This window comes from Echiichthys vipera (assembly GCF_963691815.1).
Source record: "Echiichthys vipera genome assembly, chromosome: 18".
Taxonomy (NCBI): Eukaryota; Metazoa; Chordata; class Actinopteri; order Perciformes; family Trachinidae; genus Echiichthys; species Echiichthys vipera.
Genome location: NC_139843.1, coordinates 15,479,737 through 15,507,716, shown reverse-complemented (window position 1 = coordinate 15,507,716; position 27,980 = coordinate 15,479,737). Strand labels below are relative to the sequence as shown.

The following is a 27,980-nucleotide window of genomic DNA, read 5'->3' as shown; positions in this document are numbered from 1 at the left end:
CCAGACGTAACATTCTCCTTAAATGGAAACATGTTTCTCCACCAACTCATAGTATTACTGTTACTCCTGACGATGCTGAGGACACTTCCTAGTGCTGGAAGGAGAGAGACCCCCCCCCCCCTTTATTTATTTATTTTTTGTTGTCTTTCTCTTTCTTAAATTATGTTAATTATTTTTGCTATTAGCTTTTAGTGTGTTTTTATTTTTTTCCCCACTTTATCTTACTTTATCTACTTATGTTACATGTTATTTGGTTACTTGTTTTTTTATTGTGACCGGTCTGACGTGGGTTGTTGGGAGGGATAGTGGGATTCATGTTGGGGTTTTTCTGTTTTTGTCTGTGTTTTTTTTCTTTTTTTTTTTACCTTAAAGCAGACATACTGTACATGTGCTATACCTGTTTCTGTGTTATTGTCTGCAAAAGACAATAGAAACATTTTTTGCATACAAAACCATGTAACAAGTGTGATGAATAAATAGCTGCACTCACAGGGGATGGTGGTGCCGTACCGCTGGGGATCTGACACCAACAGCTTGTTTTTCAGACTGCGACGGCCGACCCCTTGCGCACCAATCAGAACAAGCGTCTTCCTCCTGAAGGGTGGGACCTTGGCAACCTCTTCATATATCCGCAGCTCATGGCGATCAAATTCTAGTCAGAAACCATCAGTAGAGAGATGAACATAATAATAAAAAAAGAGTGTAAGGGGTTTTACTTTGTGAGGTAAGTTACCTGCATTCTTGGTAGTCAAATACATCATCTTTTTCTTCTTCTTTCCACCCATCCCAGCACATAGAGGACCTGACACAGACAGAAACACACAATTTAACATCCAACCTTGATGCTCGTCTCTGACTTCAACAAAGTCTAAATGTTTTACTGTCAAGGTGAAATGAAAGCACTGCTGGGTCATAAATCTTAGAAGGTTATAGTGAGACAATCCCACTAGGTGGCACTATTGATCATTCTATGATGCAGAGAGCACCTGTGGCTAGGCTTTCTGTTGAACTTCCATGGCAGATTATTTAGCCCATGCAGGATGTCATTTTCATGTCATAATTCACCCCATCACCAAATAATATGTGCACCTTACAGCCAGAGTGCTAAATTTGTGTTTTTAATAATAATACCTTTTATTTGTTGGTGCCAATAGCACATATAAATACATACACATATACAAAGAAATTAAGATTAAGAAGAAAAGAATTGGATTAAAGTGCCAACAGATAACTTTTCTGTTTTAACTCATCATTGTGAAATAAATATTAATTGCACAATATAACGGCTACACCACTGGTGTTTAGATTGGTTCTCTATAAGCAACTGAATGACTCGCTTTACGGCACAAAGGGAGAGAAAAGTGCTTGAGGTGTGCCTGAAATAATGAAGGTTATAAAGGAATAACACAGAGGCTTCATAGTCTGATCCAAGACAGCAGACAATTTTGCCTTCCACATTGTCAACAGCAGCACATTACAGCTTCACTACTGCCTTACCTTTCACAATAAGAGCCCTAGACACTGTTCACAAAAGAGCCATTTGAGAGGCGTGACTGTCAGACAGTGGACCAACCAAACTCCAATGATACAGTACCGGCAAAAGAAAAACAGCCACGTGGATGGAGGAAGAGGGAGAGTGATAACAATCGGCCTACTTTTTAATACTACAGTGTGTTTTACTCTAACTTATCAGACCTGAGTGTTTCATTCTACCTTTACCTGAGCATTGAGATTGAGGTTTCTGCTTCAAATTGGGATAGTTAAAGTTGTGTCTTGCTTTTGACAGTAGCCAGGCTGCCAGCAGCCATGTTGCTACAGAAAATAGAAAATATGTTATCGCAGTCTCCGTTGCGCAGTAGACAAATGCAGTGTTTCCTGTGTTGGTGATAACGTTAGCTCAGAGGAAAACAGAAAGCGATCCCTATCTGGTTGTCTGGCACCAACAATAACAATTTCAGACATCACCATCCAAAAAATAACAATTCTTTATTCAAATGATGCTCTCAGTCGGTATAATATGTGGAAAGCGTGCTAGCAGGCAGATGTGTCCTTCCCAGGATCCAAGGGCAGTATAGTTGGGTTGTCATCTCTCTCTCCTCCACAAGTGAAGGGCATGCTGCTGGCTGTGACTCACCACCTGTTTTGTTACTGCTGAGGTCTCTGCACAGAGTGAATAAATCTGAAGGAGCAGAGCCTTTTTCCCCCTGCATCTCATAGGAGGACATGGTTATTGATCAAGTTTGTATTTAGGGAGGTCTTACTACCATTCCTCAATCAACGCTTCTTGTCAGGGACTGTTTGTGTATGTCAGACCCTTAATAACAAGCAGATTGGATCTGGCTGCCTGAGTCACGTCGATGCTCATTACCAGTGCTCCAGTGCTTACTGACAAGAGTAACAGACTGGGGAGGTGAGAGGAGGATGAGCGGCCAGCGCCAGATTAAACGCTTGTATGATATGGAGAGGAGCAGATGTTGTCTTTGTTGCAGATGTGTTTGTGCAGTGAGGAGTCTGTGTCGAATCTGCATAATTAGAAGTGCTTCTCTGCTCTGTTGCGTGTTGCTGAGGGGTGTACCTGTGGTAGCAAGCTCCAGATCTCTCTTTACAAATGCTTTCCTCTTCTCCTCAAGCAGCTGGCTTGGAATTAGACCTGCACTGCCTCCTTCTATATGGCAGGCCTGTGAAGTAAAGACACAAAGAATAAGGGGAAACAAGCGAACAAGCCAGTGGATAAAACCCTTTAGTCTTAGCTCAGGCAATTGTTGCACAGAAATGTTGAATATCTCAAGTTGTATTGACCTGCCACCAATTGAGGTCCTCCTGGTTGAAAATCTGCAGAATGTCACCACTGTTGAAGCTCAGACCTGCTTCCTTACAAGGAATCAGGTTATCATGGGATGGGTCGTAGTCAAAGTGACACTTTACAAAGGCCTAAATGGATATAGAAGTTGAAAAGAGGGAACATGTCAGTAAAATTGCAGCAATGGATGTCAACAGACGGACTGAAAAAAATATGCATTTAAAGCTGGCTTTGCTGCCTCTGGTTTGGTGTATGAACACTATATGATCTGTTGTAGATGGGTTGAGTAAGTGTCCGTCACTATGAAACAGCCTTGTGCACTTAAAGCCCACTCCATCTCTCAGTTCACTTTCATGACATTTCAAGGCTTCAGGATTCAGCTCATAAACCAAACCCTGTATCCCAACCCCCACTGACAGGACAAGGAGTCTAACAGACACAGAGAGAGAGAGAGAGAGAGAGAGAGAGAGAGAGAGAGAGAGAGAGAGAGAGAGAGAGAGAGAGAGAGAGAGAGAGAAAGAGAGAAAGAGAGAGAGAGAAAGAAATCCTGTAGTCATGGCAACCATCCCATCCCCCCCTTGCACTTGACGCTTTTTCTTGTACTGTGATGCATGTACAGAAAAAAAAAGGCTGCCAGCTCTTACTGTACTGTGTGTAAGTCTCATTATCCTGTAGGGACACACTGGAGAAACACAAACACACTGGAGAGACACACACACACACACACACACACACACACACACACACACACACACACACACACACACACACACACACACACACACACACACACACACACACACACACACAACTGACCAAAGGGAGCTGTCAGTTGAGTTCAGTCACCATGCGATGGCCAAGCTTAAGGCGTGAAACATTGGCAGCTGGATTACATTCAAACAACTTTTGCAAACAACTCTAATCATTGCAACTCCTTGCACAGTACAACATCCACCTACACAGCACTTTACTGTATGGGCACAGCCAAATCATGCTTTAATGTCTATTACTGATAGCCACTATTAAGTGTTCAAGTAGGCACTTTGATATATGAAGCTGTTACCACAGAAAAGGAAAACTAAACTAAACTTGTACTCAAAGCGAATCTCTTAAGAAACTGTAGAAATATGTTCGTCTTTCAGAAATGCCTGCACCTTTTGAAATGTTTGAAAGAGCATTGATTCAGAGAAATACTTTCAGTGAATAACCCTAAGAAAAATTTTCTTACATGAAAGCAATTTTACAGAATTTCTGCCAAATTGGCTGCTGCCCTCAATTTCTACAGGTCATTACCAGAACAGTGCGAAAAAAAACTAGCTGGAAATGTGATTGGGTTTTTTTTTTGTAGAAATGCTGTATAGCTGCTGTCATTTGCAAACCTGACACTACCAGTTCTGCATGTTTTCAAAGATTACACAGTCACGCCGAAGGCTGAGGAGTTCTCTGGTTTCTTAGGCTAATTTAAAGTCAAAAGCATAAGATAAAAACAGTCTGCAGCCATGCTATCGGTGTGAATCATGGATTTAAACACTACTAAATACTTGTATGGCAACATGCTCACAATTACAATAACTTTTGCCAATTTCAGCTCAAATTACAATTTGAGTTGGAATTTCATCTGCTAATGGTGCCAGAGAAGAAGTTAAGTTTACCAAAAATACAGCTAGGTTATTACAAATCAACCTGTGGATAACATGAATGTATGTACCAAATGCCATGGCAATCCAACCATTAGAGACATTTTAGAGATGTGTTAACTCAGCTGGTGCATGTGGAAAACTCAAGGTTTCACCGAAGCAAGTAGGACACATACTCATACATACTTTACTACGCAAAATGTCGTGGCAATCCATCAAAAAGCTGTTGAGATATTTGAATCTGAATAAAGTGGTGGAATGACTGACACTGCTAGTGTGGCTAAAAATGAATCATCATCCAGTGGAAAGCAAACTTTTGACCTTTTACTTTTGTTAAATGAAATTTTAGATACAATACATGCTTCGAATACATATGTATGTCTTTGCTGATAATACTCGCACATAAAACCTCTCTACATAACTTTCTTGTAAATTCTGTTCAAGTATATTTGGGTCTAATATAAGGAATTGATTTGGCACAGCTCCTTCAAGCTCTAGTGTTCCTCTACTGCTAAGACCAATCAGTCACAGATCCTTGCGCCCAATACATCTCGAGCTGTAGTGCATCCTCCGATGTGCTCATCCTTCTATCCTATTGGCATCACCAGGCAACATAACCCTTCTCTTTCCGCTCACTCTAAACTGGGTTACAATTTCAGTGCCTCCTCTGGCTTTTAGAAAACGTGTGTTCAATAGCCAGCATAACCCAAGGAGAGCCACGAATACATTACGAACTATGTCTTGAGCCATTTCCTACAATACTGATATTTATCAAACTACAATAATCTTTCTGATATGAACTTTATAGCCATGGCATGACATCAACTGGAGTGTCATGAGCTGTGCCTCTTTCTTGTTCTTGGAGACTTATTCAATTATTGATCCATTATGAATGAGCAGAAAATGACTCTACAGTACATTTGGATAAGTGACAAAACTGTAAAGCAATGTCATCTACAAAGTCCCGCTGCAGAAAAATAGGATTCTTGGCACAGCATGCAAGGTTACAGGCAGTGGGGAGTGTGCCAGGGAGGACAGTGAGTGGTACTTGACTGATGAAAATAACAGCAACCTTTCAAACTAATCGGAAAGTTTCATACAATATCGATTCACAGCGGAGTATGAGATCTGTAAGACATTTCCAAAACAAGGACTCGCCTGAACAATCCTTTGTCATGATCATTATTATCATTTTATATTTTGAAGTATCTTGGAATCTATTTACAATTGTTTATTGTATTTCCCTTCATTTTAGATTTTATCTAATTAAGTTTATTATGCTATACATGTGTTTGTTTCATGTCTTCTGTAAAGCACTGTATATAAAAATTCTGCATATAAACGGGTGAAAGGAGGCAGTCCATACATAAAAAGTTCTTCTTCCAGTTATTATTATTTTCTGGGTGTCTTAACTGTGCAAATGTGTAGCACAATATGTATTTGATTTGATTCGGTATCCCTGCCTCACCCCCCCAGCTGACCTGTCTGGCCGTGTGTGGCTCCTGGTAGCTGGGCAGGATCTTCAGCACCACGCTGCCGCTCGCCTCCTTCAGCATCTCCTGAAGCACTTTTGGGTCATTGCCCACCTCCTTGCCATTAACCTCTTTGATGATGTCACCCACATGGAGCAGACCTTGCTGGTCGATCATGCCGCCGTGGAGGATCCTGGCTATCACCAGTTCGCCGCTCTCCACTCGGAACGTCACTCCCTACACACAGTCAAAATTTAATAGTTGAGAGTCGTGATGACCACCAGATGCTGGCTGCGAAAAACTGTTCCAACTGTTCCATTAAGAGGATATTTAGGCTGAAATGAAGATATATTTCAGGGCGTGTTTGCTTGTTTGACAGTTATATTACGGTCGGTCTGCACTCCCTATTTGCAGTGGTGGAGGAAGTACTCAGATCTTGTACTTAAATAAAAACAGCAATACCACAGTGTAGAAATACTCTGTAATAACTCAAAGTATATGTTTAAATATTTACTTAAATAAAAGTACAAAAGTATTGCCATCAAAATAGAGTTAAAGCACCAAAAGTAGAAGTATTCTTTATGCAGCAATGGCCCATTTCAGAATAATGTATTATTATATCTTATTATAATGCTACTACTACTTTATATACTTCTGATGGGTAGCTTGTGAATTTCTCCTGGAGATTAATAAACAAAAATCGTAATCTAGAAATAATGCATCATAATTAATGCTTTGGTAATATTTCGTATTATTCTGTAAGTAAGTAACCAGTAACTAAAGTTATGAAATAAATGTAGTAAAAAGAACCTCAAAATTAAAAAGAAGTACTTGAGTAAATGTACTTAGTTAGGTTCCACCACAGCTTATTTGTCCCATTTCGGCTCCACATATGCATCCTCACCTTTGATACAATTTGGATTTTGTGGCACCATTAAGTGCGTACATGGTAAAGTAACGTGGGAACTGATACTTCAGAAAGCTCTGAGGGACAAAGACAGTTGGCAAAGTTTGTGTGTAGAAAGTGAGACCACAGAGCACCTGACAAAGACAGAGTCCCTGGTATTAATCAACAACATGTTCATAATTCACCCCTATTTGTGCTAAAATCTAACTTGTTTCTCTTTTTAACAATGCTATAAAAAGATCTCATTATACTGAGAGCATGTGCTACTCCAAAAACACAAATCATACCATTTATTGAGGAGTTTTATCTGTTTACAATTTACAGCAGAGCTCCATTCCCTTCGCTGATTACCATAGATAATAATCCTTAATTGAACAGACTTACCAAGTGCTCGCCAGACACCTTACGGATTCCAACCATCCTGACTGCGTCTGGGGGAACAGGCTGGTTGTTGAGGGCTGCGTCCATGAAGGAACAGGGGCTGGGGGGAGGTGTCTCGTAGTTTTTGGACGCCACAGAATCATGGGTCTCCAGGAGGGACTGTGAGCAGAACAGCAGGTGACACAAATACTGATGATGACAACGACAAATAGGCTTTTCTGACTATACTGAACAAAGTAGGTGTTCTTGCTCTGGTCTGTGCAGAGCTATTGTCAGACACTGCATGGATTGAAACACAGCTCCGATTTTATCCACGCTAGCGCTACACGCATGAACATCTCTTTGAAAGGTAATCAAAGGTTGAGTCTGAGTGCCCGTTAGGTAAAGTAACAGTTTGCTGTGAGATGTAAGACCTGGAAGTGAGGCTCCTTCAGGATGCGGACCAGTTCGTCGACTGCCTGGCTCCTGTTTGTGAGTGGGTTGAGCTCGCTGAGGATGTCCTGGACCAGCTCCACGTTGTTCTCCCTCACAGCCTCGAGCTTGGGTTCCTCAAACTGCTCATGGGCCTGGGATTTCATGAAAAATAAAGAGATGTTACTTAGAGTTATTTCTCCCATCATTAGTGCCAGGATTACCTGATTATCTAATAGCTTTGCTTTGTAGTCTTTCAGAAAAGGAATCTGTAGCATCGAGTCCCATTAGTGCACCTGCTCAGTAAGCAGTTAATGTACCTTGCTGAGTTATAATGAAATGTTTGAAGACTTCTGACTGTGGGACTGTTTGTTTTGATTCAGTAACACAGAAAAGGGCACAATAACAAACGACAAAAACAGCAACCTGAAAGCAACCCGTGCTGAGAGCAACACACAGCCTGCACTCATAAATCCTCAATGAAAGACACAAAAACCAAGAAAACTAAGCACAAAACTGGAGTCAAATACTGGGCCCTGTAGGTTTTTTCGGTGTGTTCCTGAGAAACATCAATATTTCAGGGAACATTCATTTTTCACTTTCTTCTTCTCTGCTGCCATGGACACAAGGGGCAGTGGTTATTGGATGTGGCTTCCACACCTCTGGTGCAGGGTCACATAAAACATTTAAAGAATTTTTCCTTTCTCATCTGGTGCATTTTGTCTGCATGGGTCTGCATTTTGATTTGGGATTTCTGTTGTTATACACCATTTCTATTATGATTATATTGCCTTGAAAATACATGTCTTAAGACTTCTTTTTTGACTGGACCGCATGTAAATCCAGGACAGTGCTATGTAAGTATGTTAGTGAGTGAGTGAGTGAGTGAGTGAGTGAGTGAGTGAGTGAGTGAGTGAGTGAGTGAAAGAGTGAGTGAGTGAGTGAGTGAGTGAGTGAGTGAGTGAATGAAAGAGTGAGTGAGTGAGTGAGTGAGTGAGTGAGTGAGTGAGTGAGTGAGTGAGTGAGTGAGTGAGTGAGTGAGTGAGTGAGTGAGTGAGTGAGTGAGTGAGTGAAAGAGTGAGTGAGTGAGTGAAAGAGTGAAGAGTTACTGCACGCTAGTGATAGACCAATACATCGGCTGGCCGATACTTGCGTTTTTCGGAATCGGCCGATGTGGGCTACTGTGTTCGCCTATATTTTTCCCCCGGCATTATTTACAGGTAGACAGGCACCTCCGTGTTGATGGAGACGCCTTTTTTACGTTAAATAAATATTCCTTTTTTTTTTTAAATTGAGACTCGTAACATTTGTTATCATCATTGTGTAATTTCTATGATGTAAATTGAGTGGAAAAAAAGTAGAATCTGCTCCAAATATCAGCTCAAGAAAATCGGCAGTCCGTATCGGTCATCGGCTAAGGCTGATGGAAAAAAGAATCGGTATCGGCATCAGCCCTTAAAAATCCTTATTGGGCGAACCCAACTGCACACCACTGCTCAGAGTGAGTGAGGACGTGACTGTTGCCTTTCCCTGTGAACTCTTGGCGGCAGAGCAAAATCTGTGGACATTCTTGTGGGCAGCAACTGCTTCATAACCCTGCGACCTTGGTAAAAAAACTCTTCCCCTCTGCTGCCTGCCTTTCATTGAAATGGTGGCAAGTTACCACACAGCGGTATAAAACAGCTTTAAGTATAAGAGTCAATAACTGAATGCTGTTATTTAGTCTAGCCTTAACTAATTGGGGAGCTGGCCGCGGGTCCAGTGGGTCCACTGGTGGCAGCAAGTCTGTGGTAGCGGAGAATTTATAATGGGCAAGACCAGAATATATGATAATGAATTGCCTCAGATAAACTACACTGTCTCCAGCAGTTGAAAGATTTGGTATAAAGACTCTTTAGTACTCAAGTAATGAAGAACTGCATGAACCTTTTCAAACAAATCTATCTCCAAAAAGCTGAACTTGAGTTTTTTTGTAGCTCACATAGATTCTCCCATTCCTCTTCAATGAGATGTTTTTTTTGTTTATGTCCAAAACATAAAGAATTGTGTTTATTTTCAGTCCTTAATTACCCAATAAAGTGCAGAACTTGATGATATCTGGAAAAGTTGCTGTTATTCAAGCCACGCTGCATCTTCAGATTTAAAAAAAACTCTTCTTCTATGTTGTGAGATTTCTATACTGAAATATGGTGAAAATAAAATAACACATAAACATGTATTAAGCCTTAAAACTCTTCAGAACCTAATTACAGTACATATCAACTCTTTATCTATCATTTACAGTGGCACTACAGTACTCGTGAGTGTCGCCAAGCGATCTTGTATTTGAACATTCACATCGTCAGTTGAGCCCACAGAGGGTTTGTCTGCTGGGACAAACGACTACTCTGGACGCTCCGTTGTTTGTTTACTGAGGAAGAGAGGAAGAATCCCCACAGAGAGACAGGATATGGTGCACAAACACACATTAAAAGATATTCCCAAATGCCTGCATGTACACAGCCTCACACACAAATCGTAAAATGCACTTTAGTACACACATTCTGCAAACTCAAGGAGGCAAGCACAGCACACACAGCCGCACAGACAAAGTTATTTGTACATGGATTAGAACACACAGTGATTTGTTGATGCGGCAGAAGGACTTCGCTCATTTGGTGTTTTGGCAGAATTATTTTTAAACTGATGGCGCGAGCTGTCAGCGTCTGCCCTTGGACAGCATGCCAGCATGATGCTATGCTGTATGATGACAGTGTTTTCAGAGCCATGGACAACATTTTAGAGGCATGTGTCTGTTCTGAACCTTAAAATGAGTTGGCTATATTTGAGGAGATAATATTATTTGTCAAAGATGACTAAGATAAGCATGTTTTCATACTCCTATTATATTACTCTATACTCCTACCTATTATAATGTGAATTTAGACTATATCAGCCTTTCAGATTGTTGATATTTAAGCAATAGCTCATGACAGGCAGTGTTATGTTGGGATTATATCACAGCCAAAGGGCGTTGTTCCAAATATATCACTGCCTGAAGTGAAGTGAAGTAAAGAGATGGACAGATTACAATTCATCTATTGCTTGATAGATTTCAGTTGGCATTTCATTGTAAAAAAAAAAAAAAAAAAAGACACTGCCCATCTTCCTTATCACCTCCTAGACATTTCAGCTATAAAGGCAGATGAGCACTGCTGTTCTCAAGGCAAATATAAAATGATAAAGCAGAGTTATAATTGTATTCTGCATCATTGAGAAATTTCTAATAAATTTCTTGTTTAGGTAGACAGCCTCCTCTTCTCCAATATAAAATTTAACAAAACCCACTACTAATAACTCAGTGGCTTGTACTGTAACTAGGGATGCATTTATCTGATACTGATATCGGGCCAATTCTGACTCAAATATCGGTTACAATGGGGCCGATCTTTTCTACTCATTTCTAAATTTACAGTATGCATTATGTACATTTAGATAAATTTGTTGCTGCATTTAAAAATGTTATACTTATATGCACACAGGAAATCAACCAGCCTTATAGTTGTTGATGCATGATTTATTATTTCAATAATAAATAATAATTCAGTACATTTATATCTATGTATTTATTTGTTTCATTTTGTTTAAGAGGTCAAAACTCCAGCAACAATTGTAGTATATAGAACAACTTTACTGTAATTGGATCAGTGTTGTTCCCACTGGTCATCACTAGTGAATGATAACGGTAATACATTACTTAAAGCAAGACTTTGTGAGTGCTGAAATAAAAAACAACAACATATTCATCATCTGAGATATGAAAACAATTAATAAGCATTAAAACACAGTAGCTTATGGTGACTAATGTTAGCTAACAGACTTTAAATAGATATTGCTGTATAACTGACAACACTGAGTCACATCACTTACTGTATGACTCTTCTCTCCTTATCGTTATACTACGTTTATCATCATGTAATATATGGCCACAGCAGAAGTTACAAAGGTGCACTTTAATGCCACATTAATTAGAGAATGGGTATAATAGAGTGCTTCATTAGATACTTTATGGGAAAACAAGCTTTTGTGCAAGATTTCACGTTCAGTTAAATTTCAAGAGCGTGCGTGACATTGTCAGGGTTTGGCCGCCTGTCACATAATAACTACTTTATTGTTTTGCACAAGCTGTTTATTTCAGCACCGGAACTTATTGTTTTGGAAGCAACATGGCACTATTTAACAAAGACCTTGGAGTGTCATATACAGTCAACAGGGACAATGTGATGGCTTGGAAGTTGAGGGAAAATCTAAAGTACAAGGTACATAACTACATGTCTAAAAGCAGCTCATTTAGGTGCCCAAAATGACTCAATAGTCCTGATAGCTCAGTTAGATACAGAGCCAGGCATTGAGTCAGTGCCACAGTCATAACTGCTAATAATCGAGCACTGTCGAAGCTCTTTTGCATGATGATAGCACCTTTTCAATATCTGCTCATTGTGGGCCTAATCATCTTACACATTCATTATAGAATTGCTGGTTGTGCTGATTGCATCATTCTGTAGTGAATGAGGTGCAATCAGCACAATTCACTGAAGTCACCATGCCATATGTACGCAAGCATGGACCCTTGCTCTGTCCATCTGTTTGGAGTGTTCTTCCCACTCTCGGCACATTAAGTGGTAGCTTGTTATAGATTCACCAACGGTGGGGGGGGGGGTCTTGGAAATCCTTTTCACATCTTTAAGCAAGGCATCCTTTCTCACAGCTTGCATCAGCTGAATAATCTTTTATGGAAATGCTATTCAATACATCTGGACCACCATAAACCCTCTCAGACACACAGACAGTACTAATGCCAGCGTGGTGATCTTAGATGCCGGTACACACACTAACACACAAACACCAAAACACACACACACACACATACACACCAAAACACACACACACACACACACACAGGAAATCAACCAGCATTTACTTAAAAGAAAGTAAAAATCAAGAGACAGAGAGAAAAATAGGGGTAGAAGGGAGCAGAAGAAGCTCTGCTTTAAGCAACGTGAGGCTGTTGACGCAGTACTCCCTATTGCTCCCTGTGGATAGTCCATCTCCAAATTTCCTGAACAAAACTGCCTCTGAATTACTGAATGACACTGCATAGCGTTTTACCTCTGGCTCTGTCTGAGTCTGAGCACCGCAGACCAATTCATCTCCCTGTGCAGAGAAACCTCATGGCCATAAAAAGCTTCCATCTCAGCACTACTCAGCCATCACTGACTGCAAAGTTAAAAAGATATACGTGGTAATCCATACTAATGACTGTTGACAGCATAAAGAAAAGGCAAAGAATACATTTTAGTGCACGATGTGAACCGCATCTATATCTTTCCTTGTTTACTTTTGCAGTGTACCACAGTGTGTTTTTAACTTCTCTTCCTGTTGCTTTGTTACACTAAAATACTACGTAAAATGGTGCTTTGGCGCTAGAGAAAGACGTAGTGGGACGAAACTCTGTAAAAAACGTTTTTTTCACTGCATAGCTCTTTCACTTTTCTCCCTGCACTTCCAAACAATGGTACTGGGCACCCAGTAGCTCACCTGGTACAGCAGACACCCAATATATTGAGGCTGAGACCTCTCCGGGTTTGACTGACCTTTTGTCCTTTGCTGCATGTCATCCCCTGTCAAACTTAAGCTGTACTAACAAATAAAGGCATAAAAAGCCTAAAAACATAATCTTAAAAATGGGACCAGAAAACTAAGGAAATTCCTTTTAAATTCCTGCTTCTATGCAGAAAATGTACTTTTGTCATGTTTCTGGGAATCAGCTTGATTCTCACAAAGTTTTCATTGTAAGAAAAAAAAGGCCCATGTTAGGTTTATCTTTGATATCCAACATTATTGAATATATTGTTCAGGTACACTCACCGCTCATGACACTGCAAATACTGAAATACTGGGGGACAGAAAGCATGTGGATGTCACTGCTTAAACAGAAAAATTGTTTGGGAATAGTTTGCTGAATCTGGACATTTTTGGATCAGCAAAGCAATCTGATACACACACTTGTCTAAACTAGAGTAGAATGTTAAGGTTTCAGGTCAAAGTCCAGAAGTTGTGGCGAGACCTGAAACAAACAGCTAATTGTACTGACTTAAATCTGCTCTATAAGAGAATAATGAATTCCTACAAAAGTGCTACATATTGCAAACGTTTCTGTTTTGTCTCATACAGCACCATTTGAAAATGTCAAACTATGTCTTTGTGAACATTCACAAACATCTAAAACCTTCAGAATCTAAAGAGCCAGAGGGTGAATACTGTTTAAAAGCTTTTGAGACTGTGAATATATTTTTAGAGGCCCCATATTATGTTCATTTTCAGGTTCATACGTGTATGCATACTGGTTTCTAATAGAACATGTTCACAGGGTTTAATGTTCAATGTATTTAATGTTTAATGTTCTCTCTGATTATACTCATTTCACCTACTGTATGTCTTTAAGACTCCCTCCTGAAAAAGCCCAGTCTGCTCTGATTGGTCAGAATTCCAGGTCCTCTGCAGTTGCACTCTTGCCATCTCTGTCATTGCAGGCGGGAATGACTGTAACTTTCTACCTATACTGTAAGTAGATTTGACATAACCATACGGACATCCTGACAGCTTGTTTAAAGACAGTTTCTGATTACAGGCTGTGTGCATTTCTCTGTGGATTGTGCGTTTTGAAACAGTACTTATACAGCATTTCTACCTGCTTTACAATCAAAAAAGACATGATTGCACAACATGGGAACTTTTACCTGTGTTTATCATTTTTGGGAGAGGAGTTTTTGAGACCAGTCAAGACAACCAAAAAACAATTGCCAGCCACATTTCAGTGCTCTTGGAATAACAACTGATATGCTTCCAACCAGGACACACTTTAATCCAATGTCTGGGCAACTGCCAAAGAGAAACTGATACTAAAATGTATCTTATTCATCCTCACAGATATACATGCTGTGGGAAAATAACAACAACGCATATATATATATATATATATATATATATATATATATATATACATGGACATATATGGACATGGACATCCATGTAGTATGGCAACACTTTAAATCCCTGAGTGCTGTAATACAAGTGCTTCAGCAGTATGTATATGAATTTCACTGTGTTGATCTATAAGGTGCAGCTGGTTCTATGCATTGCACTTCCATTATACAAGATGATTTACAACCACTGGTAGTAGATTGTTGCCACTTCAGCATTTATTAAAATCTGTGCTCTGTATTTGCCTTGTACTTTTTCCTTTTTCCCCTGTTAATATAATCTTTCACGTAAAATCTTATAATCAACGTGCAAGTGATTCATTTTCAATTCTGTATTATTACAAACCACATAAAATCGTTAACTAAAGCATTCAAACTGTTGTTTTGAAATAATTGAATAAGTATGAAACTAATGGCTGCTATCCATTCATGGATTCTCCACTGATCACAATCATCATCATCATCCACCTTCACCTGCAATCCGTCAAACATGTCAAACATGTCAAACATGTCAAACATGTCAGGGGTAACTGTGCTGCTCACTGGCTACTATTCCATTCTTTTGCTCTTTTGCTCATACATTTTCAAGTATCTCTGTATCACAATAAAAACACCTTCAAATGACCTCTATAAAGTAGAATATTCAATATACCATTCAATAAATAATAAGAATTATTTTTGGTTGCCTCTACAGAGTGACAGTGAAAATAACATTTATCTTGCATCTGCATTTTCAATTTATGAGAAAACAATGAAGCTAAACCACCAACATGCTAATGTGATCGCACTTGATGATTTTACGCTGTCTTCTTAAGATAATTACTGAAAGCTCAAAATTATATTTTAAATATTAGAATGGGTGTGAATTGGAATATCATTTTAATAAAGCTTCTCGTAACGACGGTTAGTCTTTGAAAACATAGTGATTTGTAATGCATTATGTGTCAGCATTAATGCAGCAAATGGCACATGCAAAGTATGTTGAAATCAAATTTGAATGATAAATCAGAATGTGGAACTGCATGGCCATTTACTACTATATTTTTCTTCCTGCATTTAAATTGTTCATTTGAGTTCATAAATACGTAATTTTGGAGCATATAGACTAAAACTAACTTAACATGACTAGCCTGAGTTGTTGGGATGACATTGTGATTTAGTGACATTAAAGTCCTTTCTCAGTGGCTCGTCCATCCCTGGACATACTCCAGTTAAATGCTCCGGATGCTCTTTACTATGTGGCACACAATCAACACACATCTCCTCATACATTTACAGTACTAAGCTGTTCTCACCACGGGGCTCTCCATGATGCCTTTGAGGAAGATGAGGTCCAGGTCATTGGCAGTTGTAGAGCTTGTGCTGTCACTCAGTGTGTCCAGGGCCTGATGCATGGCTACAGACACACACACACACACACACACACACACACACACACACACACACACACACACACACACACACACACACACACACACACACACACACACACACACACACACACACACACACACACACACACACACACACACACACACACACACACACACACACACACACACACACACACACACACACAAGAAAAGAAGAAAAAGAAGAGTTTATTTCACTTCACTCCTCTCTTCCATATTCTACAGTTACCCATGGGGGATAGACAATAAAGATCACTTCAATAAAAGAGAGAGAGAGATAGAGATGGAGAGAGAGAGACAGAGAGCGAGAAAGAGAGAGAGAGAGAGGAAGGGAGGGAGCACATTTACAGTTCATACTGCGTGACTCTATGAGAGGAGGCTGTAGGCGAAGTGAGCAGGAGGGAGGAGAAGCGAGGAGGAGGGATGGGAGCTGCCTCATCCTTTCCCATGCAATTTCACCTTTGTCAGTCACCCTCCTCTTACGCCTGTCAGAAGCGACAGTATCTTTTTCCCCCAACTCCCAACTTCCTTCCTGCTACGCGCACACACGCACACATACACGCACACGCACACGCACACACACACACACACACACACACACACACACACACACACACACACACACACACACACACACACACACACACACACACACACACAGTTGCTGAGAGAATAAACTTTTCTACCAGTTTACATGCCTGCACCAAACAGTACATTACTTGGGGATCAGACTAGATTTCATTATGGCACAAGTCAATGGCATTTTTGAAATATTTTTTTCTGGTTCATGTAGCTCCCTTTAGGATAAGCCCATAAAGGAAACTGCATGCATGCACACGCAGCCTTATCTCTAAGATGTAAAATCAAACAACATCTAAACCACAGAATCAATAAGACGAAGAAAATCAATCAGCTGATGTAAGGTGTCGTCAACAATTCGCTGAAGGTCGGCGGAAGTTCAGTCTGCCTTCAAAGCATCTCCACTGGCTTGGAATATGATGCTTTTAGGTTTCACACTCACTGACATCACCATCATCATATAATGTAATTTAAAGTGACTAATTGCACAGAAGCCAATGAATAACATCTCCATGGCAATGCTAGCGCTCTGTGAAGCTATTCTTTCACATTAGTGCTTTGAGCCAAATAATAGTTCCAGCATGGCAACATAGCTCACAATGATCACAATGATGTTGAGAAGGTATAATGTTTACCACTTTCTTAGTTGCATGCTAGCATGCCAATATTTTGCTAATTAGCACTGAATACACAGCACAGCTGAAGCAGATGGGAAAGTTCTTAATACATAAACCAAAGTATTGGGTAAATTACATTTTTGACGCAATGACGGTGCTACAGGAATTAATTACAAATCATTCTGAGCGTGAATGTCTGAACCAAATTTCATTGCAATCTATCCAACAGTTGTAAAGACACATCACTAAAAACCACAAATGTTAATGTGATGGTGGGCCAAGGGGAAAAAGTCAGGTAATGACTATCAATAGGGGTCTTCCTCTGGGGACCACGACTGTCTGAACCATACAATCTGTACAACATTGCAAGGCAATCCACCTAACAGCATTTGAGAGAACATCACTTAATGGAAAAATTCACATTTGTCTTGTGAAAAACAAGATTTGTGACTATATGGAATCATGAATAAGGCTCTCACACAGAGCCCCATGATTGTATTTAATTGTTTCATTGAAGTGCAGCCTGAAGCTGCTCTACTGACAACAAACAACAAAATAAAACTGTGGGCTCAAACCTTATCAACTCCAACAGAAAATGTTCTCTAAACGCCTAATTATTATCTCTTTTATCACCAAACTCACTGTTTCAAGTTAAAGAGGAGTGAAAACAGGAAAGGGAAGAGAAAGTGATAATGAAAAGGTGTGTCCACTGATGCTGTACATTTGACTAACATTAGCAGTCATGCTAACACACAACACATGGTGTGTGTTTCTGTGTACGACTCACGTCTGTCATGAAGCTTGCAAATGATTTGTTTCTGCTGCTCAGCAGAGCACAGTGGGGTTTTTTTGTTAGGATGCTCAAACAGGAGTGATGAGGTAATAGATATTTTGAGAATGAGCCCAAAACTATTTTTGGTCTTCTTCTGTGGTGTTTTGAAAGTATTTTTACATGCAGTAATAACTGTATATCCATGTACAAACAGTCATAAAGATACAGTTTCATAAAAGGCAAGAAGGCCAGAGAAAGACAGCCTTGATAATTACACAGTCCATCCGCCCTCTCTCTGAATAATTTGATAAGTAAATTGAATAAATAATTTGACAAGTCTTCTGCAGGGAAGATTTGTTTTTCCTCTATTTTCCCTCGAACACCGGCTCTGCTCCAGCAGGAGAGTTGCCAGATTTGCGCCTGGCAGAGAATATCAGACCAGCAGGCTCGGCTTACAGGTCCTGCATAATTCTCTTTAATCACCACAACTGTACGCCGGCGTCATTGCCACATCGGAACTTTTCCCGACGTCAGCTTGTCTTTGCTTCATCTAGACATGTGGAGGTTTTTTTTCTTTTTCTCATTGTTTCACTTCTTTCATAACTTTCTCTCACAAGCCCCATGCTGTCTTAACACATTTGCATGTCACTAATCATCTTCTCCAATTTCACTCCTGCCCCAACCAGACTTAACAATCCTCATCAAATTGACGGATTCCCTACAGTGCATATAGGATGTTGAACAAAAACATCAGGAATAGTGTTGTTTATACATTCTGTGGTACTGTCATTACCTGGGAGTCACAGAGGATTCATGCGAAGGTGTGAAAGGGACTGGAGAATAATAGCCAGTTTTCCATTGCTGAGTATGCCTGAGGTCGTTCTATTATTCATAGAGATCATTAAAAATCCAACTTGTCCTCCTTCTCTGGTCTCTCTGACTTTCTCTCTACATATGTAGATAAATAAGGTTGCTTCCCTTATTTTCACTGGTGAGCCTCAAAGCATAGACAACATATGTCATGCAGGTCAGAAGTTTACACAGGAAGACATCTGAATGTTAGACTAAGATACAGTATTTATTCCTATTTTTCTAACTGCAACTTTCTCTTGAAAATAACTTTCTCTTTAGCATTCAGGTGAAAGATTTCATCTTGTATACTGCTGCCACCCTCCCTTGCATAAACCCACATAAACTGCTTTTGTTTTTCTTACTACTAACGGTATTGATCTTTCTTCTGCTCTCATATCAGCATCAAAATTGCATTCAAACATTTGCGTAGTAATATACTCAGGGTTTTTTCATCCCCGGAGCCGGGGAAAGTAATTTTTCACTGCAGTGAATCTAAATTCCCAATACTACACACTGCAACTTGATACCATTAAAGAACTCCATTTAGCAGGTGAGGGGTAAGGAGTACACAAAGGGACAAAGGTGTGTAGGCAGAAGGAACCAGCTACACACCCTGGAAGGGTACATTATGTACCCTTCCAGGGAAATGCTGTCAGATTTGAAGATCTTTTCATGCTTGAGGAGGTCTTGTTTTCCCAGTATTTCTTTACTGTGCTTCTACTGGATTGTGTAGATTTTTTGAAGTGGGGTTGTATGAGGTACTTCATCCATAGTCAGTGTATAACCTAAATTAGCCGGCGGTTGGCACATCTCCAGTTTGCAGAAGCAGACAGGAGGACAGGCACAGAAGCTAAGCAATGTAGTGCTGTGGATGAGGGAAGCTGAAAATGAATTTTAGCTACCTAAAAAGGACCACCTAAAAAAAAAAAAAAAAAAGATTAGTTTAAGTGTATGCTATATTCAGAATATGTTCACCACTTTACATTGCTGTCAGACAGCCGTGTTTAACTTTAGATAGGGGGAACTGAAGCCATTTTCTATGCTCACATCAAAGCTACCAGACTCCATTGACAAAACTGATAAAAAATGTACTGCTGCCGTTAGCAAGGCAGCGGTAGACCAGAAACTTATTCAGTTGAGTCTGATGGCTTTGACAGTAGCATAGATGGCAGCTTCTGTTCCCTCTCAAACAGGGCTATCTGACAGTGAGGTAAAGCGGCAAATAATTTCAAATTTATAATACACTTAAAGTGATATTTGTGTATGTTTAGATGGCCTTTCCCCAGCTACAGCAATACATTGCTTTGTTTCTGTGCCTGTCCTATCCGTTTCTCCAAACTGGAGACGAGCCAACAGCTGTTGGTAATACACTGACTATGTGTATGGCTACCTCATACAACTACATTTCAAAATATTTGAACCATCCCTTTAAGAGGAAACTCCTAAAGAGGAGTCCCAGTAGAGCAGATAAATAATCATGACAAAAATCAAAAGTTCCCAAGCGACTGAGATGGTGTATACAAAAGATAACAACTAAAGAAAACTGAAATTTAAGGAAGCCAACAAAACATCCGCCCATCCATCCATCTTCAACCGCTTGTCCCTATCAGGGTCGTAGGGGGCTGGAGCCGATCCCAGCTGACATCGGGCGTGAGGCGGGGTACACCCTGGACAGAACGCCAGTCTATTACAGGGCACATAGACATAGAGGCAAACAGAGACAGACCATTCACACTCACATTCACACCTGCAACATGCAAACTCCACACAGAAGGGCCCAGGCCGGGATTCGAACTAGAAACCCTCTTGCTGTTAGGCGACAGTGCTAACACACACAGTGCCGCCCAGCTAACAAAACATATGCTTTAGAAAAAACACACAGATAAAATCCTACCTGTCAATTATAAACTGACAGTAGTAACACACTGTGGTGGCCTCCAGCATCATCTCTCTACAAAGGTTACCAGAACAAGAGCTTCCTTGCCATGGTGTCAGCAAATAATAAGTAATTACAAGAACCACCCGAATAAAAGGTGCTTTTATCTCTTAAGGTTTCATCTGTGCGCGACTTTACCTCCACTGTGAGGTACAATTAAACTCAATAACATGGAGGCCGCCAAACAATCTGGGATGTTTTTGTTTGTGATTAGAGCACAGCAAGGGGACATGAACCTCTTAGCCAGCACTTACTGAAGGTTGTTATGTTGCTAAGGAGCGTAGGTTAGAGAAACACAGAGAGGATGAAGAGGGGAGCTGAGGGAGGGTGGAGCATGGAGGAAGAGATGTGGGAGATACAGTTGTGTTGGTGTTTCTCCATGCTGAATCCTCATGGGGACGTAAACACAGAGGAGCACAGTGTGCAGCATTCTGCTTCCAGAAACAACACAGCCTGGTCTGCTGAAACTCAGTGAGATAAACCTTAAAAATCTTAGGATAAATGATAAACGTCTTAAAATGCAAATATAGTAAATGTTCTACAGCTGAATCATGATAAGTGAAAGAGGCACCATTACTTATTAACAGGAAAAGGGCAAAACTAGCACAGTAGGTGATGTTTGTGTTTGGTTTCCACCAACTCCTGAGGGGCTTCTTACGGCAAGAAACCACTACAGGGCTTTAGCACATATTTTCCACTTGCCTACAGTTGCTGGAGCTCCCTGACGAAGCGTTTGAGGCAGAGCACCGCTCATTCCTATTAAAGTTGCTCAGTAGCGTCTGAAGCCAAAGAAAGTTGAAATTCTGCAGCTAAAAATACCCAGATGACCAGTACTGTGTCTGCATTATGGGGCACACAGAGCAAGCATACTAGAGACTTCCTGACTTCTAACTTGAATGGAGATTAAGGGCGCACTCAAACTTTCCGTCCGTCCATGCGACTCTGCTAGACTTGCTAAATGTTATCAGACAGAATGAATCACATTCTGAAATGAACACAAGCCATTTGGCAGGGTATTTTTACGCTCGAAAAGAATGTATCCACGGATTTACAAAAGTCTCTTTTACCATGCAAGTCAATGGGAAAAAGTATTTTTGGGCCCCATCATGTGATCGACAGGGAAGTTGTAAATCCACCGTTTAGCCACTATGTCAAATTGGCTTCAATGTCGGTTGCACCTCCTGGAGGCATGCAACGAACTGACAACTTTGAAAGTCTTGTACTGGGAACTGCAGCCGTGTTGGTCAGCTGTTTGGTGCTGAGCCGCCAAAGCTTTTTCACTGACAACAGCTGCCTGCTGCAGTCAAAAACAACGCTATGAGAGGGCTGAGACCCAAAACAGTGAAGGTCAACAATGAGCTGAAACTTGAAACACAAAGCTCTGTAAAAGCCATAGGCAGCTGCCACATTAATATTAATGCTTTGCTATATTCCTAGGCATACAACAATTACTATACGTATGAATGCTTTGTGATATGCAGTATATATTAAGTGTTTTGCTTCCAACAAACAAGCAGACTATATGTTCTCTGTGTGTTTGGCTTGTTTCATACTTGTAAAAGTCTGTTTGACTGATATACCCAATGAATTGGTTTTAAGCAACTCAGACCATGTGTGGACTTTTTATGTATGACATGATTAGCTCAACTGTTTCCATCACACAATGTACCCTCATCTTGACTATTCAGGTTATCCTAAGGGTCCTGGATTAGATGGTTTACCAATGCACCATGAACAACAATGTATTCTGAAGTACTTAATATGAATCTTCCTGTTTTTACTACAATTCATAATTCAGTCTGGAAAAATGGACTTGAAATTCATTGTACAGCCAGAATTACAATGAATGGGAAGAACTCTGCCACTGAGTCGCAGCAAAGACCTGGTGGTGAATCATCAGTGGGGTCAGAGTGACTCCGCAGTAATAACACCTGCATTGTCCTGTGAAAACACTGACAGATTTCTGAGCAGCCTAAAAGTCATTAATATTCTTATTGTTTCTTGGAAACACTTGGAAATCCCTGCAGTCTTATTTCTCTGTCACTCCATTAAAATGACAGAAAATAACATGTTGCGGATGGCACTGAAACGGTTTCAAAGAGCCAAAAGTCACTTCTAAGTAATATAATGCTCTCGGGCCTCAACAGACATTATTAAATACTTTCAGGTGGCTATTAGATTTGATTCTGCTTCTTGCTCTCCAGCTCAGTAATTACTATCAATCCCTCAGGTAGCCAACAATGAATGTCTAAGACAGAGGTGGAGACTTACATTGGATTGAAGTGTATTCCATTGTGTGTACCAGAACCAATTTATCCTTTAGGACTTAAGAATATGAAGTATATGATTTTTTCCCCTTATGATATTTGTTTGATTCTTTCTATCATGTCCTTACATAGTCCTTAAAGTCTGAAGTGCTTAATTCTGAGCATACAGAATATATGCTAAATGGACAAAATCTTTTATCCCGATATAGGTCATTTTTATATCAACGTCTGCATCATAAAATAGCATATTTTCTGGTAATTCGAAAGTAAAGCTTATTTTTTTATGTTGAGTATTTTCTCATTTTATGAGTAATGTCAGTGCAAAATGACCACAACGTGAAAGGATCACAACGTAAAGCGACGTCTAAGCGAAACATCAGCCATTGGTTTTTCCACATTGCGATAGAAAGGTTACAGAAAAATATATAAGATAGACATTTTTATGTAGTTTTGATGATAATCAGAATATCTTCCTTCTTATATCGCCTTCTGACCTCATTTTTTTTTCTGATAACATTTTCTGAGAAGTTTGAGTTAATGTGCTTGTTATTTTCAATTTAGACAACATAATTGTGTATCACAAAATCTCCATTTTATTTCACATACTGATTCCATTAAATGACAATAAATAATCATATTGAATTAACGCCCGACCCTCACACAGAATGCAAACATTACAGCTAAAATGTGAATACTGTTCAATATTATCATGGAGTTTCGCTGAAAAGACAATCTCATCGAGACAGGTTCAGAGAATGTTGTGTGAAACACGTGTGGGCATATCAATTGTGGTGTGTGTGTTTGTGTGTGTGTGTGTGTGTCTGTGTGTGTGTGTGTGTGTGGTAGAGGTAGATTAATGTAACTCTAATGTAACTTTTAGCATGGAAAATAGCAGGGAAAATAAAGTCAATAAAATGTATGGGAATTTAAAGGTCATGCACACAACAGGTGTTTTTACTTGTGGCTGATTGGTAGTCTGCTCATGTTACAGTTGAGTGGAGCTATGATGGTAAGGTCAACAAAATCTTTGTGCTAATAATAATGTATCCACGCAATGTTGGCAGAATGGGAAGAACAGGAAAGCTTTATTAAAACTGTGTAAGAGCGTATTGTTAACAAATTACAGCTCCTTTTAAAGTAACTGACTCAATTGTATCAGTATTCTCAATATATCCAGCTTGACAATTACAACTCGGAGGCTGACATGAAGGTTTTTTTCAGACTCAGTTGCTTGTAATTACGGCTTGAATAATATGATGTGGACGCAGCATCAATATGATTAAGGTAATTTTCCCACCCTTTACGTTTCAATAAAGTCAACTCGAAAACCGTGAGTGAAAACAATCATCTACATTGTGCTAACACCCCACGCAGTGATTAGATGACATCTAATCAGCCAAAATAGCTGAAATCCCCAGGATGTTCAGGTAATTTAACTCCTCTATGAAACTGAGAAGAGTAGAACTATAAAACTCGCACACTGTTTGATCAATTGGCAATGTCTTCCGGGGGAGGACAGTAACCCTGACCTCCTCTCTTGGGTAGCCAATCAGCAGGATGAGGGACTGCCATTTAAGCCATCCCATCGCCATGGTGATGCCTGTTCCAAGCTGGCATGATACGGGTGCGAGCCTCATTAGCTGGCTGAAGGTCACCACTGGAGACAACACTTGTGATATTTGTTGACATTTTGCGAATGGACAGCAGCTCCCATGACACCTCCGCCGGTGACCGGCAAGAGTCTGGACGAGGAGGGAGAATTTCAGGTGAAGTTGTTTGGGTGGGGGGGGCAAGTTTATTGACTGAACTTGCCGTTAGGAAATAGAGGTTTTGACTTTGACTGTGCATCTATTTCCCCCCCGGCAGTTAATGAAACAGCAAATAGATATCATCTGGGTGTGATACAGATGAAATAATTACCAGTGTCAGCACATTGTCGAATACCCTCAGCCAGAACAGTATTAAATTGTCCCATTCTCTCGAAGCTCTGTGATTATCTTTGACAGTCTAATCCTACCAACACACGGCACTCAATGGTCCATCATCTGTGTTTGAATATGGCCTCATTAGTCCAGCAGGCACGCAAAATATTCATCCGATAGTGTGAGGGTTTGTTGGGAAGAGAGTCTGTGTATTATGTGTGTGTGTGTGAGAGAGAGAGAGAGAGAGAGAGAGAGAGAGAGAGAGAGAGATACAGACATAAAGAAGGATAAAGAGGGACCTTCAGTGCATTGTACATTCATGGAGAGTAGGTAGGGGGCCATTCATATGCAAGCGTGTTCTGATCAGAGACAGCACGCTTGGAAGTGTCAGACTCCCAACCTTCAAATAACACTGTGGCTCTCTCACCTTCACCCCCTACACACACACACACACACACACACACACACACACACACACACACACACACACACACACACACACACACACACACACACACACACACACACACACACACACACACACACACACACACACACACACACACACACACACACACACACACACACACACACACACACACACACACACACACACACACACACACACACACAGGATGTGATTCATTATGGCTGTCACCGCTGTCTTGTCAAACTACATTACAGGGAAGAGGATATCTTGCAACATGGTATACTGTGCAACATGCAATAGACTTCTGATCTTAAATTATTCAATATGACAACATCAAAGTGATGTAAGCACATAACAGTACATAAATAGATATGAACTATGGACATATTACTCAATAATATGCAACCCTGTGCAGTATTAATGAACTCCATCAATTATGAATTGAATGTATGGTAGGTCTACTTCCTACTCCGTACCATGTGAGCAAACATTATCTATGCATTATGATTCAATAAATACAAATACGCTCTTGCTTTTACACAGGCTGTTAACTCTTTTAATCGCGTCCTATCTTTTTGCTTTCTTTGCACACCTCCAAGTGTATTCATCTGACTTTCAGTCTGTGCTCTCAGTTTACAAAAAGGCATCTCCCTGTCAATTAAACAGAAAGTGTGGTATGTTTTCACTGCACCTTGCTGCCTCCCTTCCTTTCTTTGTAGTCTGTTGCCTCAGATTCCTGTACATCAGAATGCTGCCCTGGGTGCTAATCTGTCTCTGCTCATCTTCATCACACTCTGGAGGTTTCAACCAGCACATCAAGAGCAGGTGCAATGTGAATTTAAAACACCAACTAAAGCCTCAAATGCCAGTGTGTACATAAGCATATTGCTGCCTCCTTGGCTGCATTTTAACGGCAACCTTCTCAGCTTCCTCACAGTTTCTGTCCATCTTTCCTAACCTGTGACAAAACGCGTAGCCGGAGAAGTCTTCTGTTTTGTAAACAATCCCGCATCCCGAACACACCCAGCAGAGAGGGACCTGTGTTCTTACCTTCTACCCCCAGCTTGATTTCGAGGCCCTCCAGGGAGTTGGCTGAGTCCCCTTCCTCCAGGGAGAGCCTTCCAAACAGGCTGCCAGCCATGGAGAACAACACTTCTCTACAGTGCACACACTCACGGTAACACACCCAATACTGTATCTGAGGCAGACTGAGATATCTCTCTCTCTCTCTCTCTCTCTCTCTCTCTCTCTCCCTCTCTCTGGAAAAACAGCTCTCCGCACTTTCCTCCCTCTCCACCTGCTCTTGATGTGAATGTGTATAAGCTATGCGTGGCTGAGCGGCTTCTCCTCCGCATGAATGAATGAAGACGAGAGAGTTGTGTGCATGGGCAAAGAAAGGGGGAGTGTATGATGCGTCCTCAAGGAGGAGGAGAAAAGGAGGGAGGAGAATATTCACTCACGGCTTCCCTTTGGGTTAACTGGAGGAAGGAGCAGCATAAGGCTGGCTTATAAGGAGGAGGATCGGTCAAGGAGGCGGTGCGTGGGGAGCTGACACATATATGAGTGATGACCCTCCATTACTGACATCACAGACACAGGTACAAGCACAGCCAGCCTCGCAGATCAGTAAAGCATGCTTATATTTGCACTTTCTGCTCATAAATCGAGTTCCTTTGCTGACAGTAGTTGAAAAATATCTAGCTCAAAACTGACCCTTCTCTAACCCTTCTGCAAGTCTGTGTTAAAAAAGAGCCTTCCTGAAAATTCTGCTTTTTAAATAAAAAAGACATGAATTGGTTTCGAGAAACAATTTTCTGTGCGTTATTAAAAATGCCAGTCATCCAGACTCAGCCCTCGACTGGTGTACAAATCAAGACTGACTGACAGTACATTACAAAAAAGAAACTACACCCACATTTAACACCCTGCGGAACTGCTTTTCTCCCTCTATCCAACAGCTGACTTCGGCAATTTACTTCCACATGATAAAATACAATAAAGCTTTGAGTTCTAGATTTGCTCTTCTGTTAACCAACATACTGAAGCGCTAAATTTCCCAGACATCTGGCGTAGGCTTTTTAATCTTTTATGTGTCTGGATTAAGTGCACTAAGCACTGAGTAAAGAGGAAATGCATTGAAGTATGGTTATGTGACAGTTAAAAGAGACTAGTATGGAATTTAATTCTACGGCTGTCACAGTACTACATTTCCAACTTCGATATCAGTGCCAAGGTATGCATCATAAAAGTTCGCTATGAATCAATGCCAACAACCGTCGATTTAACTTAGGTTCCAGCCACTATGTGGAAACTTTTACTTTTGTTATTTTGGGCGACAACTAGTCCAATATTTTTTTTTTATCCTCCAGTTTAGAAGGCCTGGCATTCAGTGCAAGATGGTGGACTGTTTGATGCATTTGCTGTGATTTTAGTTATTGCACTGACTCCTGAAGTATGTTGTCAAGTGCCAAACCAGAATGTCTTTCCAGCATCTTGACATTAAATCTAATCGTTCACAGCACATATTTAAGTTGTATCAAACTGTCTGTTCACATGATAAACT

At 40.4% G+C, this 27,980-nt stretch overlaps 1 protein-coding gene across 1 annotated transcript in view; it reads right to left on the bottom strand.

Moving 5' to 3' along the window:
* Window positions 1–27,980, bottom strand: part of mpp2b (MAGUK p55 scaffold protein 2b) — a 46,051-nt gene that overhangs the window by 3,358 nt on the left and 14,713 nt on the right. Inside the window, exons 3-10 of the mRNA XM_083932353.1 lie at window positions 15,926–16,026; window positions 7,611–7,763; window positions 7,201–7,356; window positions 5,919–6,146; window positions 2,800–2,931; window positions 2,576–2,678; window positions 734–802; window positions 491–652 (exon numbers count right to left, since the gene is read on the bottom strand). Coding sequence (XP_083788479.1) covers window positions 491–652; window positions 734–802; window positions 2,576–2,678; window positions 2,800–2,931; window positions 5,919–6,146; window positions 7,201–7,356; window positions 7,611–7,763; window positions 15,926–16,026 — 1,104 coding nt within the window. The remainder of the gene's footprint in view (window positions 1–490; window positions 653–733; window positions 803–2,575; window positions 2,679–2,799; window positions 2,932–5,918; window positions 6,147–7,200; window positions 7,357–7,610; window positions 7,764–15,925; window positions 16,027–27,980) is intronic.